Genomic DNA, 23,841 nt, shown 5'->3' with positions numbered 1-23,841 from the left:
AGATCCTAGCTATTTCTGCCTTTCAAAAATTGATTGACACTTACTGTAAGAGTAGAAGTGTTCTTTTTCATGTCCTATACACTCAGTTTCCTGCTTATATAAATCCACTTAAAACTGCCATTGATTCTCTCACTTCTGGACTTTGTAGTATTACACCAGTGCTCTACATTATGGATTTCATCTTGGATTTGGCATGTTTCAATATGAAGTGAAGTGTTTTGATATGCAAAAAACCAAACTTTCCCAAAAAAGCTTCTGGCCTAGTGTCTAGATTTGTATGTATTTTGCACAGGGTAAATCTTACTTGCTTTGCTCATTTGCACCTTCCAGTTGACTTCTGTAAGAATATTCAGGTGAACAGAGCCATGAAAATATGACCTGCAGTTCTTCAGAGGCACATAAAAGACACATAAAATAATTACAACACCCAACTATATACTTGGTAGGTACAAATGTAGCTTTGGCATTCAGATGGCAAAGTTAAATGCCTACATTATATCTTTTGTGCCCACTAGCCTATTAATTGTCTCATTAGCAACAATGAATAACTGCAGGCACAAAATATGTCTGAAGAAACTAAAATTTTATTCAGATACTATTTATATTACTGCGACATTCCTTGAGATGGAAGTGCAATATAAATTCATAGTATTACCAGTCAAAAATCTATCACCTCTTCTCCAAAGACTAGAATATCTTTCCTTCAAGAAATATTTTTCCTGCCAATCACATGATAATACACAAAATACAACTTAAATGAATTTTTCCACTTTTTAATATCAGAATGATGTCCACTAGCATAATATGAGGAGACTGGGTTTCTTAATCAATATTTCACTCATCTAAAATAAAATAGTATAATATAATGGAATATAATATACTATAAAGTGATATAATATAATGCAATATAATGTGACACATATGGAAAGCATGATGTCCATTTTCCCTTGAAGATATGACATGCTCATGAATGTACATCATTTGATAATACCAGGAAGGGCAAACTCAGCACATATGCAGCTCACATTCATAAGTCCTTGGGCAGCTCTAAGGTAGAGGGGGTAAGAGCCACCTTTAAGTCCATGGTTTGAGATGCACTGAAGAAATTATCAGGTTTGATTAAATCCAGTTGCTGATAATTTCTAATTAAATATTGAAGAGTAATGAACCAGTAATAAACTCAGCAAACTGTTGCATATTCAGGAGGATTTAAATAGGGTAGCAGTGTCTTGCAAAACTCAATACAGGGAGAGTACTGCAGGCTGCTGCAGTGACACAAAGACGTGGAGGGCTAGGCTGTCCCAGTTCTGCACAGAGGCAGTCTCAAGTGCTGATGGCCAAGGATGGACCAAAGTCTTCTTCTTGTCCTGCCAGTTGTCCACTACACCTGCTCTGCCCATCCGTATCTCCCACCTGCCCCAGCTGACAGAGACAGTACTCAGGACCTCAGCTTTGAGAAGTGCCTACAAATGGCTATGGACAATCTGTGGGTTCTGGGCTTACACTCTTCTTCATCCATCCTGAAATGGAGATGAAAGACCCTCTTGTGGCTGCCCTGGGCAGAAGTTTGGCACGCTGAGGAGTCTGTACACTCAAAATTTGGGCAGAGGAGGGCATTCTTCTCCCAGACCTGCTGCAAGGGCTGTGGGTCCCTACCTGCTCTGGCCCAGATAGGTCTCATAGACCCCTTGTGACAGTGCCACCCCACCACGTGGGGACTGTAGCTGGTTGTGAAGCTGGAGGGATGACCCTGATAGAGAGCAGAATAACCACTGCTCCTCATGCTTTGTCAGAAGCAGGAGGAGGAAAGTGAGTATCTCCCCATGTGCAGGAGCTGGAGTGCTCCACTTGCACAGGGTTTTAACGGGCATTCACCTGTCTCTACAGCTTTCTTTAAAAAATGTGGGAATTTTTTCTTTGATTATAATCCCCACACACCATGAATTTCAGAGGGTGGACTCTGGAGCAGCAGTTCCTAGTCATTTTGCTATGAAAAAAAATTGAATAAACTAGAAAAATGTGAACAGTGGATTGGAAAGTCTTATGTCAAGGACAATAGAACTTTTGATTTCTGGTTTAACGTTCATTCAATATTTCAAAAAAAGCCGTAGTGTCTGTCTGATGTTATTAATTAGCATGAACTTCATTCACTGTAACTCTTCTTTCTCTTCAAAGAAATACATATATTGTTATATATCCCCCATTTTGTTTTCCCACAAGGCACATTTCAAAACAACATGTGCTGTTTCTGATGCAATACCATATCAATCTGATTATATTGTACATAATAAGATATGCCCTAAGATACAACACTGCACAGATATTTATTTAGAAGGACACCTTTGATGCTGTGTGAACTAAAGAAATCTTTAAATTCTACTAAAATAAAAGTGAAATTCTGTGTCACTGTAATCAATCTTGATCCGTTGTAGAAGTCTGGGCTCTGTACAAGTGCCATTCTAATCTACTTCCAAATGTAAGCTTCCAACTAGACAGTCTAGATGTGCAGATTAGCTCTTTCAACAGGAATTTTCTGAAAGCACAAATAGAAATGTATGTGCCTAATTTCTATTTTACAAATCAGCTTTTCAATTAGAAGACTTTTCCAACTTGTTTAAGAATAACAAGCCCATGTCTCTGCCACACTTGAGTAATGCACGGGTTTAAACTCACAGCTTCCTTGAACAGACTTTGAGAAACAAATAAGGGAATTATTCCTGAGCTTTTCATATGGATACAAATGACTGCAACTGACAGCTACCTAATATTTCTGAAGAACTGTTTCAGACAGCTTCTCCACATCTTAGAGAACACAGCATATTCAGTTGTTTCTTACTAACACAAAAATACAATGCTTTGTAAATCTTTCCTGTTTTCGAGCAATCCACTGTATTCAGCAAGAACCAATACAGAAAATATACTGTATGTCACTGAGAAATAGTAGCATTAAGACATACCTTTCACTATGTTTGCACTTCTCTGGTCTCCTGTCATTTGCTACAGCAGCTGAGTTCACATACCGCCTTTCTCCTGTGCACTCCTGGGCACTGTGTGCAACAGGCACTTCAACAGTTCTCTCCCCTTTTTAACACAATCTGCTCTAAAGAAGAAGTTTGTTGCAACATTCAAGAATAAAAAAAAAAAAAAAAGACACAATCCCAAACTGATCATAACACTCTTAAGTCTGATGATCAAGCTTCTTTCTTACTGATGCACCAGTATGTGAATGGGTCCAATCTGTGTGTTGTGGTATACACTAGGAAGGATGCTGGGAGAACATAAGCTACATGGGTGGACAGTGGGAACAATAGCAAAGATTTCATGTTGAGGCGGCTGGGAAGGAATAATGCATGCGTTGGAGAAACAGTTGCCCCATTCTGGTGTGGAGGGGGTGGAAAGGGTGGGTGTGGGAGGTACTCTCCTGATTAAGTCACCATTTCTAATTAATATCATTGTCTGCATAGACCCAGAAGACACCGTATGATGAGAAAACAATGTGCAAATATCCAAGGGGGAACTGCTACATGGACCCACAAAAAAACCAGCTTGGATGCAAAAATAATATTTAATGTAGGCAGGCACACACAAATGAAACTGAAGGACCAAGAAAATGTTAGCAGGCTACATGTTCTTTTGATCTGGTATTGTTTAGACATACCATATAAATGAACGCTTCATCTCAACTGAATCACCCTTTCAAATTATTGTTAATTAAGTAATAATCCCTGAGAAATCTGTCATTACCAACAGTTAGGAACCGGTTTATTATGTTTGCCCCAGGCTATTACTCCTCAAACACAATGGCCACTAATTGCAATAAGAACTAATTTCACTGAAATTACACATGCATTTTCTAACTATCTGGCAGTATATTTTTTGTTTTTAAATTTTAGTTTTTAATTTGCCTAACTAGAACATTGGTCAGTCGGAAAAACTATTCTCTAATCATCCTGCACAGAAATCAACATTAACAAAAAGAAAGCAGATTTTTGTTAGCTTTGTAAATTATTAACTTTTTGTTGCAGACAACAACAACAGCAGAGATTATAATCCCTATAAACAATGCATCAGCTCCAAATCCAGCAAAGCTGGCAAAAGCATTTTCAATCAATGCAATGAGCTTTGGATCAGTCCCGACAGTTTCTTTAAAAACAAGGTGGGGGCAGGGGGAAAGTCTGTTTTTTCCTAAGTTTACATTGTGACTCTTTTTCTGTAACATGCTGTTAACATAATGAGAAATCATTTCTCGGATGTCAATGACCAAACTTGGACCTTTATTCCTGTCAGCTGTTCTCAGTGTAGACAAGTTAGGTGGCCATTAGGATGATTATTAAGTACTGTTGAAGGGATAAATTGAGAAAATTCATCTAGAGGCAGGGAAAAAAATATACCTGGAATTTAAAGTGATTTGCGCCACAAACACTTCTTCGCTCAGCTCAGGAGCAGAGTGGAAGGAAAAAGCCTTAAAGAATAGCTGCTATTGTCATTGCATTTTAAAAGCATCCACATGACAATTTAAAAAGAACTGCCATTTCAGCTGTTTCTTAAATAACCTCTTTCTTCCTCCATAATCATGTAATATATTTCTTTCACCTTTTGACTAGCACTTTGGTTTTTTTAATAAACTTACACAGCCATTTTGCAGGAATTATATTTTAAAGTGCTTCTCAGAGGTGTTTCATCCTAACAGTTTCATTTGGGTCGAACTAATGTTGAATCTTGATTTGCAGAAATACAGGGAGAGGAAGAGAGGAACAGAAAGAGGAAAAAAAACCCAAAACAGCTTAGCTTGTACCTCAGCTCCAAAACACATTTATCTTCAATTTGCATTTCCAAGTCAACTTTATAGAAACCTTTATCTGTAATAACAGAATTATTCTGATACTTCTAAAACACATACAGCACCAGTGTAGTTAGTTACTGGACTAGATAGTCAAAAGATTTTCCCCCCCAAAACTCTTCACCAGCGCAGTTTGTTTTCAAGCCTTCGATGTCCGTTTTCACTTGACAGGTTTTTTTATCTCTCTTTTTTTTTTCTTTTCTTTTTGGGTCCTCGTCTCTCTTTTTTCTCCATTAAGATGCGAATGGGTTGGTACCTCGTCCAATATGTCTATACATGCCTGAATAGACTTGTAGAAAAGCGGGTTCTCCTTTTGTCTGGGCCCATATGGCTGTATGTCATTCCGCACCGATAGGCAAGGGCTCCTCTCTCTGTGGGAGATTTCCAATAATTGCCAGAACAAATTAAACTGGGGCTTATCTGTTCCTCTTTCTTTTCAGCTTGAAAATGGAGGAACAAGACCAATCTTAACCAATGACAATGCAGCGTAGAAATAGATTGGATACAGCTTGTGTGAAGTCATGTTGTAGGCAACAGTGGCAGGACACCACTTTGAGGAGCGAGATGGTGTTGTGCTACATGGACTCGGCTGATCCTTCTGATCTGACAAAGAATAAAAAAATGACTTGGGAGGTTAAGAGCGGTCCATCTAGTCACTATTGAGACAGGTAGAGATGAATAAAGGAGTATTTATGATCATACTGGAGTGGACTAGGCAACTCAAAAAAGTGAAGTGGACTGCAGTGTATAAAAAGGACAGACGTGTATTTGGAGAAATAGAAATGGAGTGTACAATGAATTTTGAATATTTCCTCAACACATACACTGATCCTTCTCCCTCCTTGTCCCCCCACCCAGTACATCTTGTGCCTTAGTTTATGGGTGAGCATCATGAAGCGCATTCTTCAGCCTTGACAGAGCAATGGGGAGACTTCTGCTCTGTCTCTGTGGTGAGTATTTGGCAGTCTGGAGTTGAAAAGAGTGTTTTAAGAGATAATATAGTTATCACACACATATTTTCTATAGCAAAGAGCTGTCATCTTCCTTTGCAGATGAGATAAAGTGAGTTCAAAGTGCTTTCTCCAGGCAAAGACAGACTTGAAATCATGCAAAGGAAATGAATTCTTTGACAGTGTCTGACAGACAGAAATGCGAACCATGAGATTTGAAAGGGACCCTTAATTCTTGGGGCTGCTGAATGCCAATGAGAAATATTAGGATCTTCTATTTACCAACATGATTACTACTATCAAATGAGAATATGTCAAACACCTTTCAACATGCTGTTGTCAATCAAGCTCTAAAAAGCCATCATTCGCTGTAAACTATCTTCTCAACTATGACTCTGCTTCGGCTGGGCTGTTCCAGCCCCACAGTCAGTGAGAAACTAACAGTGAAAAAAATCCAGCAGTACTTAGTTCTATTAGCTTTGCTTATCTTTTTCTCTCAAGATCTCATGCTCCTGCTCCACAGGAAGGAAGTTACGATATAGTCATTAATGAAGACCAGAGGATGTAACTTCATGTTACTGGAACTGGATGCAAATTCTATTGGTAAGGTCACCCTCACATCCTTTCACAGGAGACCAGAGAGAAGAGATCACCACCTCCCTCTGCGCTCCCCTTCATGCAGTTGTAGACAGCAATGAGGTCACCCTTTAGTCTCCTCTAAGATGAGCAAACCTATTATATTCAGCTGCTCCTCAAAGTCACGCCCTCTCATCCTTTCACCATCTTTGTTGTTCTCCTTTGGACAGATTATAATGTTTTTATATCCTTGTATTGTGGAGCCCAAAACTGTGCACTGAACTTGATGTGAGGCCTCACCAATGTCAAAGTGTAGAATATTTGGTGAAGAACTTGACACAAGTGTTACCTCCCACAAGAAAGCAGTAGGATCTTTTTTTTTTGTCTTTTATACAGATGAGTTCATTTCAACATCACACACAAAAAGCACAAAGATAGTAAAGGTAGTGAAAACACTAGGCAAAACCCAGATGGATTGGGAAAAAAGTAAAATGCAAAGTCACATTTTCAATTTATAATGTCAATCCTGAGACCAGCCCTTTGACCTTAATAACTTCTGTAACTTGTGGCTCTTAAATAAACAATTGTGTTACTTAAATAGCCCGTAACTAAACTAATTACCAAAAAGACAATATAATTTTAGATAATTTTTAAATGTCTCTGGAGGAAGCTATGGAAAATTCATAATAGGTTCATTTTCCATTAGGTACTCAAGAAAAAAATTAGCAAAGTGCAAGTTTTACAACATGATCTTCAGTTCTAAAAATTGTGAACAGTCAGCAAAACTGGAATGGCAAATCCATTCTGAATTGACTTTTTTATAGTCATAAGTCTGTGAATTCAACTTTTTCAAAAGCATGCACTTTGGAGGCTCTGCAGTATTTTAGTCCCATACATTCTCATTTCTATCTGTTCTGTTTGATATGGTGCAGATATAGGCTAGTCACCATCCAATGGACAAATGCTCATATCCCAAAGGGGTATCCCAGACAGAACTCAGGTTCTCCATTTCTGACTTGAAAACAACAAAGTCAATAAAACCTACTTTCCTACAAAGAAAATATGATCAATTTCAGTCATTATTTACAGTCTGGAAACCTTCCTTACTTAGAAGGAGTCAATAAAGGGGATCCCATGTGTATAAAATGGGTTAGGTTGTGATTGGCCTTAGTTAGTGCCATGCCAGAGAAATCTGAAAATGGAATAAAATTGTCATTTCTTTTTATAAATAGAAAAATGCAAAAAGAGAGAAAATAAAAAATTCTTGTAGACAGATCAAGATAGAAGAGCAATTGCACTCCAGGATGAAGTTATGAATGACCTCCGAAGCAACTGCAAACACGAAGTGAAGAAGAGGCACCCATCTGCCTGCCCACAGGTGACCTCACTTTAAAGCCTCGGGAAGAGAGGTCTGACTGCTCGCTGTGGCACTGAATCTCTCTGGCCTGCTACTTCAAACAGGGACAAAACCTACTGCTTCAGAAGTTACGGGGTGCTTTGCCAACTGGCCATGTGACTGGCCAGAGAACAAAACTCTTCTAAAACTGTCATGGCAGAATCAACATCTCTTGGTCCTTTGTTGTCTCACTGTGGTTGCTGTTAAAGGTTTAAAAAGCCCCACTGTGTTCACAGTAAGTGTAGTAGTAGCCAAAAGGGCATTGGTGATGGTGGGAAGGCGGCTGCCCTGCTGCTCCCCATCCTTGGAGATGGATGATCCTACCAGAGGTCTCTCTGGCCAGGGGCTTTGCTCCATCCTGGCAGTCCTGTGATGAGGTGTGAGGTGTCCCTTCAACGAGGCAGCATCACCAGCCATGTCAGAGGAGATGAGAGGGAGAGAAACCAGGGCCTGGCTCACCCCTTTCCCTCTTCCCTTCGTTACTGATGCCCCAGATAATTTCTTGCATGGTCTCTCTATTCAAAAACTGGAGGCAATGATGAACCCACAAGTAAAGGGGACTCCATTTGCATTGGAGCAGGGGATCCTGACTGGATGGAGACCCCCAGCTTTCAGTGCAAGAGCAGGTGGTGCCTAAGGGTGGGAGCTCTCCTGTTCCCATGACCATGCTGTTTGTCTCAGTCAAGTGCTCCATGCAACTACTTAATTTATTGGCACTTCAGGCTGGCCTCGGTTGAAAATGAATCCAAAATCTCCTTCCTCTCCGCAGCTCTAAATTAATTATTTTTCAACATCAGGCCAAAGAGGCTTGGTTTTCCCTTGATAAGACAACCTAATCCCCTTTTCCGTCTGTTGAGGACTGCCTGTTTTACTGTTTGATGTACTGAGGCATAAATGACACCCAGTTGACCTTGACAGTCTTTGTTGTTGCCCAGCCCTGCTCTCCAAAGCACCACTGCTCAGGTTCTCCCTTCATACACTCATACGATTTTTTTTCCTGATTCGGCAAACCTACAGTGCCCAAATAGAAATAGATCACTTCCTAGATGCATCCTGCTGTAGTTTTTAAGCACTCGTGTCACTCTGCGTTATGATTCCTGGGGCTTTTAAAGGCTAAGGAAGGGCTGGAAAATGTCATGAGTGGGAAATCCCTGAGGAACACCCACTTGCCAAAAATACTTTTTGCTAATTCTGTAGATGGCATGTTCTTTCTTCTGAACAGGACATTAAAATAAGCTCTTGCTTACATGAGGCTATTAAAAGATGCAGTAGTCCTTTCAGCAAGGGCAGTGGTGAAGCCTTCTGTGTCCTTTCCAAATTCCAATTCAGTTAATTATGTGTGTAAGGCATTGTGCAAAGCTCCTTCACTAGGTGTCTGATTCCTGCCAATACTTTCTGCCCGGCAAAATTCCCTCTGTTGTTTCATCTCTGTGTCGCCTTCAGTTTCTACCCTGGACTACTTGAGAGTGTATGTCCTTTTTCACTGCTGCTTTGTTTCATTCCAGATGTGATCTGGGGAAAAATGAAATTATTCCTGCTCATATAAAATCTGTAAAGATGAAAGATGTTACAACTGTATGTTAATTATTCATCACTAGTAGTATTACACATACTAATGTTTTCCTCAAATTATAATGTACCCCACTGAGCCGTAAACATGTTAAAGAGCTGTAGTTTTTAATATATGTTTGGCACAAACTCAAAGGAATTTCACCAAAGAGATAGGATCAAGACTGTATTTTGTGAATATAAAATATCTTCCTCACCTAGAGATGAGTTTATAGAAGGACGCAACAAAGAGTTCAAAAATATGCATTGTTGATAGCTTATAGTGCACCATGAAGTGTGCATCGGATAGAGCACAATTCAAAGCCAGCCACTAAAGCACATCACCACATGCACAGCCAGGATACTGAGATCTCTACTGAGCACAGAACTGCTTAACACCAGCTTCACAATTACCCTGTAGGCTGTCCAGTCTGATTAACTACTGACATCAACAAAAATAGTGACTGGAAATTCCTGCAGCTAAATATATTTCTGCCCTATAAAGCTGCTTTGGATCTAAATACAAAGATCTCTGCACAACTGTGTGAAGCAATCAAATACCAGCAGTAATACTTAATGGTGCTGTTCAATGTAAACTGTGCACTTAGGAGTGATCATACTATAATTATAGAAAAATGCATTAACAAATACAGCTTTAAAGAAGAAAGTACTCAAAATCAGATAGTAAGTCGGAAATTATATTGTGAATCTCAGGTAAATTCAATACAAACTGCAATCTTTTTAAATAGGAATAGCAATAAAAAAAGCGCACTGGTGTTAGGTTGATATGTGTTGGTGAGTGTTCTGCTGTTGTTTTAATTTTTCTAAATTCTACCAACAGATGCTAATACAAGCAAATATGATTAAGTTGTAAAATGGCATATTCTACAGTGGTAATCACAACAGACTAAATAACTGCCTGTTCCCAGTTTCAAACGGGAGGCAGCTAGGAGCTTTCCAACCAACAAAGGGGTATTAGAGCTGGAGTTTTCTTTCCTTGCAAGCCTGACAAAGCCCAAGGTTGAAGTGAAGCCATGGACTACAGGCTGTGAGCAGTGAGGTGAGAAAGGGTGTTGAATGTGACCCTGTTGCTAGATGGAAATGTATGTGTCTATGCACAGGTATGCTTGTGTACACAGAGGTACATGGGTATTTATTTTCAGCCACCCTAACATCTCTGTATCAAAGAGGAAACGTCAGTTTCCCAAACATGTGTGGCAGAAAAGGCTGAGCAGGAACCTGCTGCTGGCCAGTGGGGAAGCCTTACCTATAGTATAAATCCAACATATACATTGCTGGCCTTTTCATTAACGGTGATTGGAAAACACAATGATCACTGCAAGTGGGGCACGTGTGTGGTAAGTTCAAAACCATTTTATGTTTTGGCTGTGGCACTATACTAACATGAAAAAATTCCAAGGAGCTCATGCTCAATTATTTAGATTGTCTCATCTGTCCAGACTGAAGAACTATGCAAGGCCACAGAGCTGTTGCCTCATGTCTTTTATGTCAACAGATGACAGGATTTTTGTTACACAGGGAAACTGTAGATATGTACATCTTCTGGGGTTTGATCACTACACAGCCTGCCTGCACTCTCCAGTAGTACATGAAATATGCAGCCCGTGTCAGCTTCTCAAAAGGCAGTCCCTAGCACTTCTCATGAACTCCAGGCTCATCAGGAGATAAGATGCTATACATCATGAAATTAGCATCGATCAGCTATCTATTACTGATGGAGGAGAAAGTCCCATTCGACAGGTGTTCTCAGTAAGGAATGATCACTAATAATGAACACTGCACTAATTTCTACATTATCTATTGGAACATGGGCTGCAGTACCACAAAAACCCATCTCCAATGCTACCGAAACTTGAGCACAAGCGCTAGAATAACATATCAAAAGCCGCTTGTAATTAGATATTTGGATTATATAATTGTGCACTTATTTAAGGGCCCTCAGCACTGGCAGCTCCCAAATGAAGTATCCAGAGACACATTCACTGACCACATTTCAGGCTGTGACATGCTTAGGACAGTACAGTAGCAGACAACCTGGTTTTGAAAAAGTTAGCATGCATCTTAGGGCACTTTCCTCTTTAGTTAATGTAACTGGAAAACATAATTTTCACATAGTACAACATATATTTGCAGGAGTAATTTTAAGCTGAAACAAACACTTTGCTCCAGGCTTCCCATTATAAATGAGATCATCAAGTATTTTTTTTTTCCTTTACTGGTGCTTAATGGGGAGGTGGGGAGGATGAAGTGAAAGCAAGAATAAGGAAAGGTTAAAGGAAAGTAGGTTTCTCAGGTTGACTTACAAACACTAGACACAACCTACTCTGGTCTGTGCAATCACAAAGTCACTGTTCTGAAGATCTAGCCATATGCAAAATTTCTCTCTTTAACCAAGTAAAGAAGGAAGCTCTGTGCTAACCTTCCACCTCCTGAGGCCACAACTGCCCTGCCTGCCATCTCACCATGGTGAATTCTCGCATTTCCCTCTAATTCTCACTCCAAGCAAGATGAGGCTTTTATGCAGATTTTGTGCACCTTCCTCTGGACTCCCAGATCTTCAGCACGTCTTCAGTGCATACATAAACGGTTCTTTCATTTGTGAGTTTCAGAGTTCACTTGACTTATGGTGCAATGGGAGAACTGATGTCTGACTATAAGGATGGCATGCAACGTTTGCTGGCACCCACTGTGCCCATATACAAGCTCCCTATGCTCTGTAGGTGTTCAAAGGGCTCAGGGATGCCCGGGGCTTACTCAGCAAGCAGAACAGCCTCTGATAGACAGCACAGGTGTAGTCTGCCATTTTTTGCAGCCTCAAAATACAACTGCATATCACGTTGCTGGGAGTAATACCACATATCATCAAACCCAAGAATAAAGGATTTCTAGCTGAATTTCCCAAAGAAATTGGTGTACAGTAGTTTCTTTCTGCCTGTCAGTCCTCATCTAATAGAATTGAAATCCATTTAGCTTATTTCAACCCTATTTGAGAGAGTAGATGCTATAGTATATAAGGAAGAGGATTATGTGCGACATACCCAAAGGACAATTTTTTCACAGAAACTGTATAGATGCATGCATTTAGGTTGAGAGCCAGCTCTTCAAGTATATCTCTTTCTTTAATGTGCCACATGTATGCTGCTTGCATGGTTGTGTAATGGATGTCGTATTTTTAATGTGTATTTACTGAGAGTTTAAAATATGCACTGGGATCTTAATTTGGAAAGAGAATGATAGTACGCAATTAAAATCTGAAATGAAATATAGCAAGTACATTGTAGGTTGTAATTGCAATTATTACCAGTAAAAAGATGACGTTCCTAAGATATGGTCTGTCTACCATTTTGTGTGTGAAAGTTCTTCGGGGAAAGAACTTCTATTTGTTATGAGGTTGTACACTGACAGTGGTCACCTTGATCCTCTCTACTAATAGACTACAGATGAGTTGAGTCAGGATAAAACCAGACAGTATCACAGATGATCATGAGTGACACTAGAGTACTTCCTCTGGTTTTAGAAGAGGGCGACAACACTGCATCTTCAGCAATCCCTGTGTGGTAAAAGTTAGTGACCTTTTAATGGTGACAGTTATATGAAGTGGTTTGAATAATTATCCATGAAAAGATCCTTTTATATATCTTTACAGACATCCTGCAATGAGATGCTCTTTTGTGGCATTTTCATTTCCATTCTAAACCATATTAATGATTCACCAAGTTGGAGAATCAGATGGGGGAAAAAATCCCAGACCAATTTGCTGCTTCCAGTGCTATTGTCTGGAGGCTCTGCCCCAGAATCAGCCAAACACCCTCTGTAGCCATGGCCGGTGAGGGCTCCTGCGATAGAGCAGGGAATTTGGGGTGCTCCACCTCTCACTCCACTGCAACTGTTCCCAGGCAGACGATAGGGAAAGATCATCTGAAACAGCTGCAAAGAGCAGTAAACAAGCTGCAAAGAAACCTAGTTAGGGAAATCTCCATTTGGCGTTGCTGGCTTTGTCACCTACGTCTCTAAGTTTGCAAATAATTGCTTTTATTTAATTCAGCATATAGCATACCGCAACAGAAAAACAAAATGGAGTTGGATGGAATAGATTAAAATGGAAGAAAAGAAGACCGTATAACAAGAAAAAGGAGAGACTTTAAAGCTATAAAGCAGTTTGAAACATTAGTGTTTTATTTGTTACAGCTATTTTCTTTTTTTCTCACAGATGTTCAAGGAAATATCTATCTACAGAATAAGAAATATCCTGTCCATATAGGAGAGGAATATGAGCTTAATTATATCTGTGTGCTTTTACAGGAAATCACTGAGGTGATGGACCCATTTGTATTAATTTAATCAAACTCTTCTGCATTATCATCATCCTGCAGGAAAGTTAAGCCTACATAGATCTAAACCTCCTTCATTCAAAAGACAGATACCTTCTTTTCTATTTTGCATTTTCAGCATGATAGACAGAATAAAAAATATGTTTAGAGAGTGAAAGCAGGTTCCACAATGCCCACACAGACGTGTACAGGATATGAAATGGAATTTGGAAGCATTTTATACCAGCTTCCTTTAGCCTGTTGGTGAAGCTTAAAAGAGCGGTGATGACAACTGATAACAAGTATCAATATTCATCTTTTCAGTCAAATGTAACCTCAGATCATTCTGAAGCTGAAACTCTGTTTTGTGAGATTCAGAGGTGGCATCCTCAGAAGAGTGAAGAAGTTTCAATCAACCCAAATTTTTCTCTGCAGTTTGTTCATGGCTACATATTATTAGACAAATTCTCCAAGATCTGTTACAAGAGAAGACAGTTCCACTGTCTTGAGGGTCCTTACATAAAGTGTTGTAGGGCACCTGAGAAAATAAATCTAAGTAGTAACCAGATGATCACAGTTTTCCTGAGAACTGAAATATTCTTTTAAAAAACATCCTGAGTGAGAACAGTACTCCAATATCAACTTTCCTAACATTTCAGTTGGCTCATTCTTGTGAGAAACAAACAGGTGGGATAGAAGGAGGGAAGGTAGATTTTTTTTTTCCAAGGTCTAAGCAGCTTTTGCAGAGAATGTGAGAAGCACAGAGTCTAGGACTTGCAAGGAAGTGAACACCATTAAGTTATTTCTTGGAGTTTTTTTGCCTTTAGTCAATATTTTAACAAATTCACTCGATCTGATACCTTCTGCCTTTAATTAAGATGTTGGCAGGTAAGGTTTGCTTGAATTTATGCCAGAGGATTTATTCTAATCTCCTCCTCTTATGATATCCTCATCTGGAGGAGCAGAAAAAATGATTCACCAGTTCTTGTGAAGGGAACTTGCGTACTCCCATAATTGTGTTGGAAATCCCTGTGAATCTGGGCAGAAGAGAAATATCACTCAGACATGTCACCTCTGAAATAATCAGTACTCACTGCATGCCGTGCACTCTGTCTCCCTGGCTTACAGCAAGAGGGAGCGAAGTCAAGGAGTGATCCCATGCAAATCTGTGTTGCGATAGCTGGAGCTGAGGGAGATCACTTTGGAAGATCTGAGGCAAGAGAGCAGAATTGGCCTATAAGTCATGGGCCATATTCATCAGAAAGTCAGAAGTGGAAAAAAAGCACCAGTCTAGACTGTTCCTAACACAGCTACTCAAGCAGGACCAAATTTGCCATTGATGCATATTAAGAAAGTTCTTCATGAATAGCTCACAGAATAAGGTAGCCCTCAGCATGAATACGTGTATTGCAAACTGGCCACAAGCAGGAAGCAGTGCTGCTTAAACAATATCCAGTGAATATGCCATTCAGCTGATCTGTATGGTTGTTGTTTGGAAGAAAAAATAAAATAAAAAAATCAAAGAAAACTCCCTCTCTCTCACTACAATTCAGATTGCTCTGTTGGCTAGAAATGGTACAATGTGTCCCTGCCTTTGTAAGCAATCAGCAGCCCAGCCCACGCTGACAATACATCTGGGGCACACCACATCCAATAATGAAGGCTTCTCCGTGTCTGTGTACTTCTTTTCAATGCTCTCTGTACCTGCTATTGATACAAAAGACTGAGAGGAGATGCCCCTCTCCCTCATCCACCTCTCCAACCCTGCTGCCCTGCTCCCCACTGCCCCTTTGACCAATCACAAAGTTGTTCAGGATTTTTCTTTCCATTTTGACTGCTGCAGCCTTTTTCTGTCCTCTTTGCCTTTGCTCCAGCTTTATAGACCATTTGCTAGCAGCCTGGTTTATCTTTGCAACTTCAATCGAAGGTGCTTTTGATGCATTCAGCTGGGGATGGGCAGAAAGAGCCAGCCACAGCCTAACAGCACCGACACCGTGCACCAAGTCAATCCATGGCCTCGACACCCTCATACAGTCTCAGGACTGAAACATCTACCTCTATTAGAAGCTGTGAACATTTTGCTTTAATTAAATCCAACAAAGAGACATTGGGGCTCAATGGGCTTGTGTTTCAGATACTAAGGTAAGAAGATAAGGCATTGCTCCATTCTGTGAGTTAAAATGAGGATTAAGCATGAACTGTGTAATTAAGGACTGAAAGGGGAAAAAAATGTAATTGAATTAAACCTGACAGCACAATGCAAAGAATCAATAGCTTTATTTGCTGTTTAATGATGATGATACTGTTTTCATTTCATTATATGTGAGTCACAATCAGCTTTGTGTTGGCTTAATTGTATTCCTTAGCAAGTAAACTGAGGCATGCAGTTTACAGCAGCAACACCTGTTCAAGGAAGCTTATATAAGATTATCATAAATTTGTCCTGAGCAATTAAATATATGCGCTTCCAATCCAGCACACTAGGTTATTAGCCCCACAATGACCTGTTTCAGTTTGCACAGGAATGGCATTACACAGTAAACTTGAGATCCCTCTGTCTCTGTGAAGTGACCCCAGCTTTTGCAATGCTTGAAGACACAGTATTTACTCCTTTCCTTTTCATGACTTTTCTACCAAAAATATCGCATAAAAGATGATGAAAGGGGAGCAGAAGTAGGTGAGAAAATAACTCAAAGGAGCTAGCTGAGGAAGGAATGACTGTCACAAGACTGAAGACAGTGTAGATATTTTCTTTAAGCAAAGTAGTGATGCGGAACACTCCAGTAATTTTTTTTTTTTTTTTTCCTGAAGTCTTACAGAGTGCTTCAGCCTTAAAGAGTTTTGGCTATGGTGTATCTGGGAAGGGACAGAGCTGCAAATAAGATTCAGTAGACTGTAAATGCAAGGAGGCACTAGCAAAATGAGAAACAAGTCTGGGGTAGCCACCCATGACCAGTTCCTTTGTCTTTATTTCTCCTCTTCTCCCAGTCTGTTTTGTTCACAGTTCCTCTTTCTCTTCACTGTCTGCCTCTGTTGGTCTGCATCTTTTCAGCAGCCTTCCTTTTTCCCCAGCATCCTGGTGAGGTCCTGGGGGGTTGATTTTGTCACAGCCCAGTTGTACAAGCTCAGTGGCGTAGAACTCCACCAGGTACCTGTGGTGCTCCGTGACCCCTCCAGGATGCAGCTGAACACCCTGAGGGGGTGAAGGCACTTGGCACAGCACCATCCATCCCTGGATGAGAGGAGCCCTGAAGTGCAGGTGAAACAGGCAGGTGCCGGGGACTGCTCTGGCGTGCATCCTGCCGTGAGGACAAGGGATGCCAAGTGTTATTTCTGCTCTTCAGCTTTGGCTTGAAGTGGCAGCTTTCTCTGTCTGAAATAGATTTAGTTGCCTTTTGCCCAAACACTCTCTTTTCCCTCCCTCTTCTGCACTGTGCAGTGCCTGTGTCACTGCTGGGCACTCAGTAGTTCATGTTTTGTGGAAGCAGGGGACTCATAATTATTATTGCCATTCCCAAGATGCCTTTGCTTTACAGGTCTGCCCTTAATTCTGGTCTCAGTTACCAGGGATTGCACATTTTATTACTCTGAATTGCCAAAGTGAGGAGCTTTAAAGAGCTCAATGGCCACATCACAGCTGAAGCCTAATATTGTTTTCTGCTAATCAAAGAGATGTTAGCTGTGGACAGGTGTTGCAGTGGGCCTGACAATAGGGTGCTTGCAAGGAAAAGGCAGATTTTCACAGCTTTGTGTAGAACCTGCAGATTTCCTTGGGGACCCAATGAATTAAACATTAAGCCGATGTATGCTATGGTAGATATAATTTCATGATTAAATTCAGGAAAAAAAGTAAAAAGGCACCTACATGTGAAGACCTCCAAGACCTCTACGTCTCGCAGTGTAATTGAAAGTGTTAAAATGCATTGTTATCCGAGGAAGCTCTGCTATAGCAAAAATCACATTGTGGGGATCTGCATTTACTACTTCGTGTTGATTTGCTGCATGAAATACATTCAGCTTGACTGCAAAGTGCGTATTTGTTTCCTGATTGCAGATCTTGCAAACCATATGTAGATCTGAACTGACAATGTCTTTTACAGGGCTACCAAGCATGAATGGCTAATTGCCCAAGCTGTGCTGCTGTTGAACCTCATGCAGTTCTGTTGTCCCCACTGGAATTAGGCAGGTTATTACTAATTAGCTCTCTGTAAACACTTCTGAGGGTGATGCATATGATAGAATAGAAGCTTTAGCTTCTGTCTGCCTATCTGCATTCAGTCTGCAGGGCAAAATAAAGGGAAAAGCAGCAGAAGAGACTGAGTTTTGTTAGACCCCCTGAGCAAGAAGATGCTCTTTTTATGTGGTAATTTTTCAGAGTGAAGTTACATACAAATGGAAAAAAAAAATCTTCCTCCTTCCCTGCCTTTGGGCTACTGAATGCCTTATTAGATGCTTTTCTCTCAGCGTTTGAGGAATCCCTGACACAGGACCATCAGTCTCTTGGAATCATAATTCAGGATCTTCACTCCAAGTGTTCATGAGCTGTTTTCTCATACACAAGGTCAGGAAGGATTTTAAGGGAACTGTGGATTAAAATGTGTTGCCCAGTTCTTCCCATGATAGCTTCTGGGAGTAACTAAGGAAAACACTTTGTGAGTGATTGGTGTCTATTCCCATGCATTCAGAGGATCATACACAGCCTAAAGATAAGAACAAAACATGGCCACAGAGACCTCTGGAAAATATCATGCCTTCTCTTCAAGTTGCTTATGGCTAACATTTGCTATTTGCCTTATATGAAAGTAGAAAACAGGGTAAGGGCATCATCCATATTCCTAAGGAGGCTGCGAAGATAAACGCACCCAAAGCTTGTCAACAGCTTGGACAACAGAAGATGAGAGAGGTGGAGACTACAGACCTCTGTTCTATTTACCCAGGGTTGATATGTCAGTGTTGGCACATGCCGATCTTTTTCCACCTAGAGGGACATCTTGCTCTTTAACAGCCAGGATGTATTACTTCTGAAGGCCTGTCTTAGCCCAGCAAATCACAGATACTTTCTTTAAGTGAAGGCCTCATGCCCAGTCATGCCAGGACTAGTTTTGCATGGATTTCTGTTTTCGAAGTTGTATTGCTTTAAATACAAAGGAAAGTAAAGGTTAGTTTTGTTCCGTTCTTCTTCTTTTGAACTTTAAATAAACAAAGAAAGATTGTAGAATTAGAAAGAACCTTTATGTTCAAAACAAGAGACTTGACTCACTTTGAATAAGTAGTAACACTTTCCTGCGCTTAAAGATCCATTAAGTAAAATCAAGTTGCAAGGTCCTGATTGTGATCAGATAGCTGTGGTATGTTAATAGCCTTCATCTGTACGTGAGTGGGAGTACCAAGAGGGAAGATTCTTTTATAGAAAATAAAGCAAACAGCACTGTTGTGTTTGCAAGGATACTAGGAGGTTGCAGATAAGCAAGATAAACAATTGCTTTTATTAACAGCAGAAGATCAATGCCACTAGATTAGCAGAAACTGAGTATAAAGCAGAAAAAGAGAACATCTCTGTCTAATCACACCCCTCTCCCTCACTGCTGAGCACAATCCCCAGCTATGAATGGCAGCAGCAACATACCCTGCCAAGTATGGGCTCAAATTCCAAGACCGAATTAAAAAAATTTCCCAGATTTAAAACCTAAACAGAAGCATAGCTATCTGCCTATACTGAGTAAGATCATGTTATCTTTGCTGATGTAAGAGAAGATGAATGAGCAAATGATTCAGAAAGAGGTAAGGAGTATGGCTCCCCTCTGGCTCTCCACTTTTCTTCTGGGAAGAATGAACTAATTGAACCCAAAAAAGGTTGGATTTCTGCCTTTTCTTGGCCAGGGAATATCTGCCTGTCTCCAGCTGCTTCACCTATACCTGTGGCAGGAGATGGGAAGCAGGAGCTCCTTCTCTTCCTTCCAGGCTGAAGCCAGAAAATGATCAGAGCTGATCCAGAAGCAAAGGTGTAGAGGCAAGATGTGCGTCTGGGAGTTTTGAAGGGGTCCTGGGAGCTAATTACCAGGCTGATTAGCACTAAAAGTCAGTGTGTGGGTTTTCTTTGGCCTTGTCTCTTCATTGGGATTGGAAAGCTTTATTCCTCATAAGCTCGAAAAGTTTGTATAATATGAACCCCTGCCCTTCTGCTGGCATGCTGGTATAAAAGCTTCCATGAAAAAAAGGAAAACAAGAGTTATTTATGTAGGCACTTTACTGTCAACACAGTGGTGGCTGTACCAGAACTTTTGTCAGCATATCTACCTAGGAAAATCTCACACTTTTCACGGCTTGCACAGTTGTGTCATTTGGAAAGAAAAGGTGCATTTTAGGCATCTCTTCTCTATGGATATTTGAAAACTCTTCTCTAGAGAATTAGCAAGTTTGGAAATTATATATATATATTTATATAAAAATAGTAGTGTAACTATTTCTGAATATTTTAGTTCAAGACATTAAACTACTAATTACCAAATTACTATCCTGATAGTCCCTTCATTACATTTTGAATGTTTGTTTTTCAGTCTCAGCATCTAACATGAGATTAATATATCTGAGAATTTTAATTTACTGTTCTATACATCACCGTGATATCAGTGACAAACCTTTTGCTCGTATTTGTGTGAAAACAGTCACTTAATGACTTGATATATTTATGTAGTTTATGTTTCCAAGAAGATCAATAATAATCAGCTCCTGAGGGAAGTTAACTAGTCAGATCACGTGTTTCCATAAGACTATTGCTGACTTCTGTGAAAACTGCAAAAGGGTTTTGATTTTGCAAATCCACACACAACCAAATTTTTCAACAGTGCTAAATATTGTCATGAGATTCTCAGTTTCAGATAATTCAGACTTCAGCATTGGGTGTTGCAAGTAGATGATTTGCTATTGTAATAAATAATGAAAGCCAGATCACACTTAGGAAACAAATGAACAAAAGCTCTTTAAATGACTCATTATCATCTTTATATTGTCCTGTTCGCATGATGTATTATTAAATCCACTAATTCTGAGTGGGTAGCCCATTTCTTATTCTACACTGGACATAATTTGAGATGGGAAAAGTAAGGTATACTTTCTTTGGATTAGTCAGCTGTACATGTCCGGGGGAAATAATTCACAACCTGCAGTTCTAGGGAAAAAGCTCAGAGGTTGTGATGGATCACACACCAAACCAGACTCAAAAATGTCCTGCAGGTACAAGAAAAGGAAATACCATGGTGGGATGTATGAACAGGAAAAAAGCAAGATGTTTGAAACAGCCCTTCTTGTTACATTCGGTACTGAGAAGGCTTCATGTGGGGTTCCATCCACATTTGAGCACTACAACCGGTGTGTGGGTGAACTGGAGAGAGGACAGAGGCAAGCACTGAGACAGATTAGAGGTCTGGAAAACAGGACTTCAGAGGAAAGCTTGCAGTTAATTAGCCTGAAGAAGAAAGAACTAAGGAGGCAGCATCATAACAGTCAACAAACACACAGAAGCCTGTTGTGAAGAAGAAAGGCACAACCCGCTCTCGGCACCCATGACTGACAGCCAACGCAAGAGGCCTCCCTGCCAGCGAGGAAGAATGGGGTCAGATGTGAGGGATCTTGTAAGAAAAAGGCTCATCAAGCACTGTGGTGGTTTGCACGGGGAGGCTCTCGTACCTCCATTCCCAAACATCTTTAAAACCAGGCAAAACTAGAGGTACAATCGATCCTGTATTTGGGAAGGGATGGCCTCTTGACCCTGCAGGCCTGCTTTATTTCCATTATAGAGATGTATGAATGCTGCTAAACCAGTGAGCAGCACTGGCATTGCTCTCCCAGGCTCCCACCTCTGCCAGTGGCTGCTAATAGAGGTTTCAGAGGATGTGCAAAAACTCTGTAGCACCTAATAGCCAAACAAACTGGATGTCAAAAACATGCTAGTGTTTGGCTTCCTGTTGGGAGAATACAGCTTTATCATCTGCTATATTTTTAAGTGGATCCAGGGTGACAACAGATAGTCTCAACATACATATACATTTCTAACCTTTTAACATTTTTACTAGACTCTTGGCCTCAGTGAGAGCTAGTGACAATGGATATTGCATTTAACTGTGCTTTTGGGTAAAATAGATCCAATCTTAGCAGTAGATTATGTATTGTAGAGAAAAGGCAATTAGGAGTTCACAAGTTACCTCCTCTATAGTATTCATTGCTTGGTGTATGTCTATCACGCTTCATGTTGTTTGTTTAATCTCCAGACTAAACAGCTTCAAGATTTTCACTGTCTCTTGATATGGAAGACTTTTTGTGTCTGTAGTAATTTTCGTCACTGGTCCCTGAATCTTCTCTGCTGGATTAAACAACATCTACAAATATCCTTTTTCTAACTGCAGCAAGGGAAGCAAATACATGGATGGGATTTTTTTGGGGGGAGAAGGAGAATTTTATGTTCGTATTTGTTTTTAGGACATTTTTGCATGGCTGATTTTCCACAGCTTCCAAAATATACAGCTACAGTGGAGGAATTCTAGACAGTTCTAAGAGCTTGTTCTGAATTTTGGAAGCAGTGCATGCATGGTGTATTGATTTCTTTGTCTATATTGATCCTTCTTCATTACTTAACTCTCAAGCTCATAAAATCCGATGGTTAGAAAAAATCCTGATTACTTATTATTAGCTTATTAGAATTTCTATTACAGGTGGTATATGTTCTTCCATTCTAAAAGAAGAGCAAAAAACTGAATTCAAGTTTATAATTTTCTCCCATAGCAAAGTTAATCTAAATAAACATAAAGAAATAAAAACAGCATCCAAAGTAGTGTATGCTCTGTACTGCTTGTCCACTATATATGAATAGGAGCTTTGTATTTCTTGTCCTTGCTCTGTCTTTTTAAGAACTGTGTACATTTTTTAACAAGCATCCAGTGCAAGGTGGTAATCGGCACATTTGCTTCAACACTGGACTGCTTCTCTGAAGAGAATTGCTAACATAAATATGGGCACGAATGAATCCCAGACTCAAGACCACCTCCATATCCTTGCTAGAGGAGCTGACTGACAATACAAAAAGTACAAAACTGCTCCCACCAGCAGAACTAATAGTGGCAGGAGGGTTTGATAATGTCAAAGAAGTGAAGAAGGTTTGCACATGGCAGAACATCCCAGGGCCATCTTTGGGGAGAGGAAGTGAATCTCAGGTTTTCTTAGTGCATGGCTGTGACTCTGAGAGGTATGAAACCGTTCCTTCTGAGGCAGCAAATCATGGCATTTAAACCATATTTCAATGGCAACGTTACTGTTGTGTAAAGGGATTGACTGGGCAGACTCACTTTGTCTGCCTTCAGGTCTTTTTGTCACAGAATTATAGCATAAAAGTGGACATTTTGTTGGAACTTTTTACTGATTTGCATTATGGCTATAGGTAGATACAGAATTCTAATACTATCTATGGGCTGCCTGGCATTTGAGGGTTTATGTCAGATCTTTTGGGTTATATGAATATTTCCTTTGATATAATGATATTCTTTATTCTTACAAGACTAATTTAAAAGACAAAGAAATATCTCTTTTCAAAACGTGTAGTTAATGAAATAGCAGCCCATATCACCTAATGCATTGTGCATTTCATAAATATATATTGCAAGTTAGTACAGATGGCTTTCAACATTTCCCATGCTCATCTCAATCTAATTCTTTGAGATCTGGGTCACAGTACCTTTCTTTGAGAAATATGGACGTAGTGGTGTAGCTCATCTGCCTTTTAGATATTACATCAATGCAGATAACCCATAAAGAGAGTGCATGGGCTCAGAGCTCCCAACCTTTGAGTCCTGGAAGTGTGCAAGTATACATTTTATTTACTTGAAAATTCAGGTATCAAACTACAGTTTAGAACAGATTCATCTATCACTGGCTGCTCTTTCTAAACCTCCACAGACCCATTATGACTGTGTGCATGTTGGATCACAAGATGTGAATATTCAGATCAGGTAGGGCTGTTTTTCTTCACTTTACAGTCTTTTATACAGTAATGTGTGGCTGTAATAAACTACTTTTTCTAAAATAGCATGAATCCAACTCAGCCTGTTGCACAAAATTGACCATAAGAGTCAGCGAAAGTCATGGAGAACAATGAGGTATCCAGCTGAAAAGAATGGGAACTCTGCTGAAGTCTGAGCAACAGGAACAAGA

General features: G+C 40.0%; 1 protein-coding gene across 2 annotated transcripts in view; it reads right to left on the bottom strand.

Moving 5' to 3' along the window:
* The window catches only part of CDH20 (cadherin 20), a 119,279-nt gene that overhangs the window by 49,383 nt on the left and 46,055 nt on the right, over nucleotides 1-23,841 (bottom strand). The window contains exon 1 of one of the 2 annotated variants that reach the window (XM_071804511.1): nucleotides 2,958-3,331. The exons of the other annotated variant lie outside the window; for it this stretch is intronic. Coding sequence (XP_071660612.1) covers nucleotides 2,958-2,994 — 37 coding nt within the window. The 5' untranslated portion in view covers nucleotides 2,995-3,331. Of the gene's footprint in view, nucleotides 1-2,957; nucleotides 3,332-23,841 lie in introns of those variants that run through there. 2 annotated transcript variants of the gene reach the window in all.

Source organism: Patagioenas fasciata, chromosome 2 (genome assembly GCF_037038585.1).
Source record: "Patagioenas fasciata isolate bPatFas1 chromosome 2, bPatFas1.hap1, whole genome shotgun sequence".
In the NCBI taxonomy this organism is placed as follows: domain Eukaryota; kingdom Metazoa; phylum Chordata; class Aves; order Columbiformes; family Columbidae; genus Patagioenas; species Patagioenas fasciata.
Note: the sequence above shows the minus strand (reverse complement) of the source record. Positions and strands in the feature narration are given on the sequence as shown.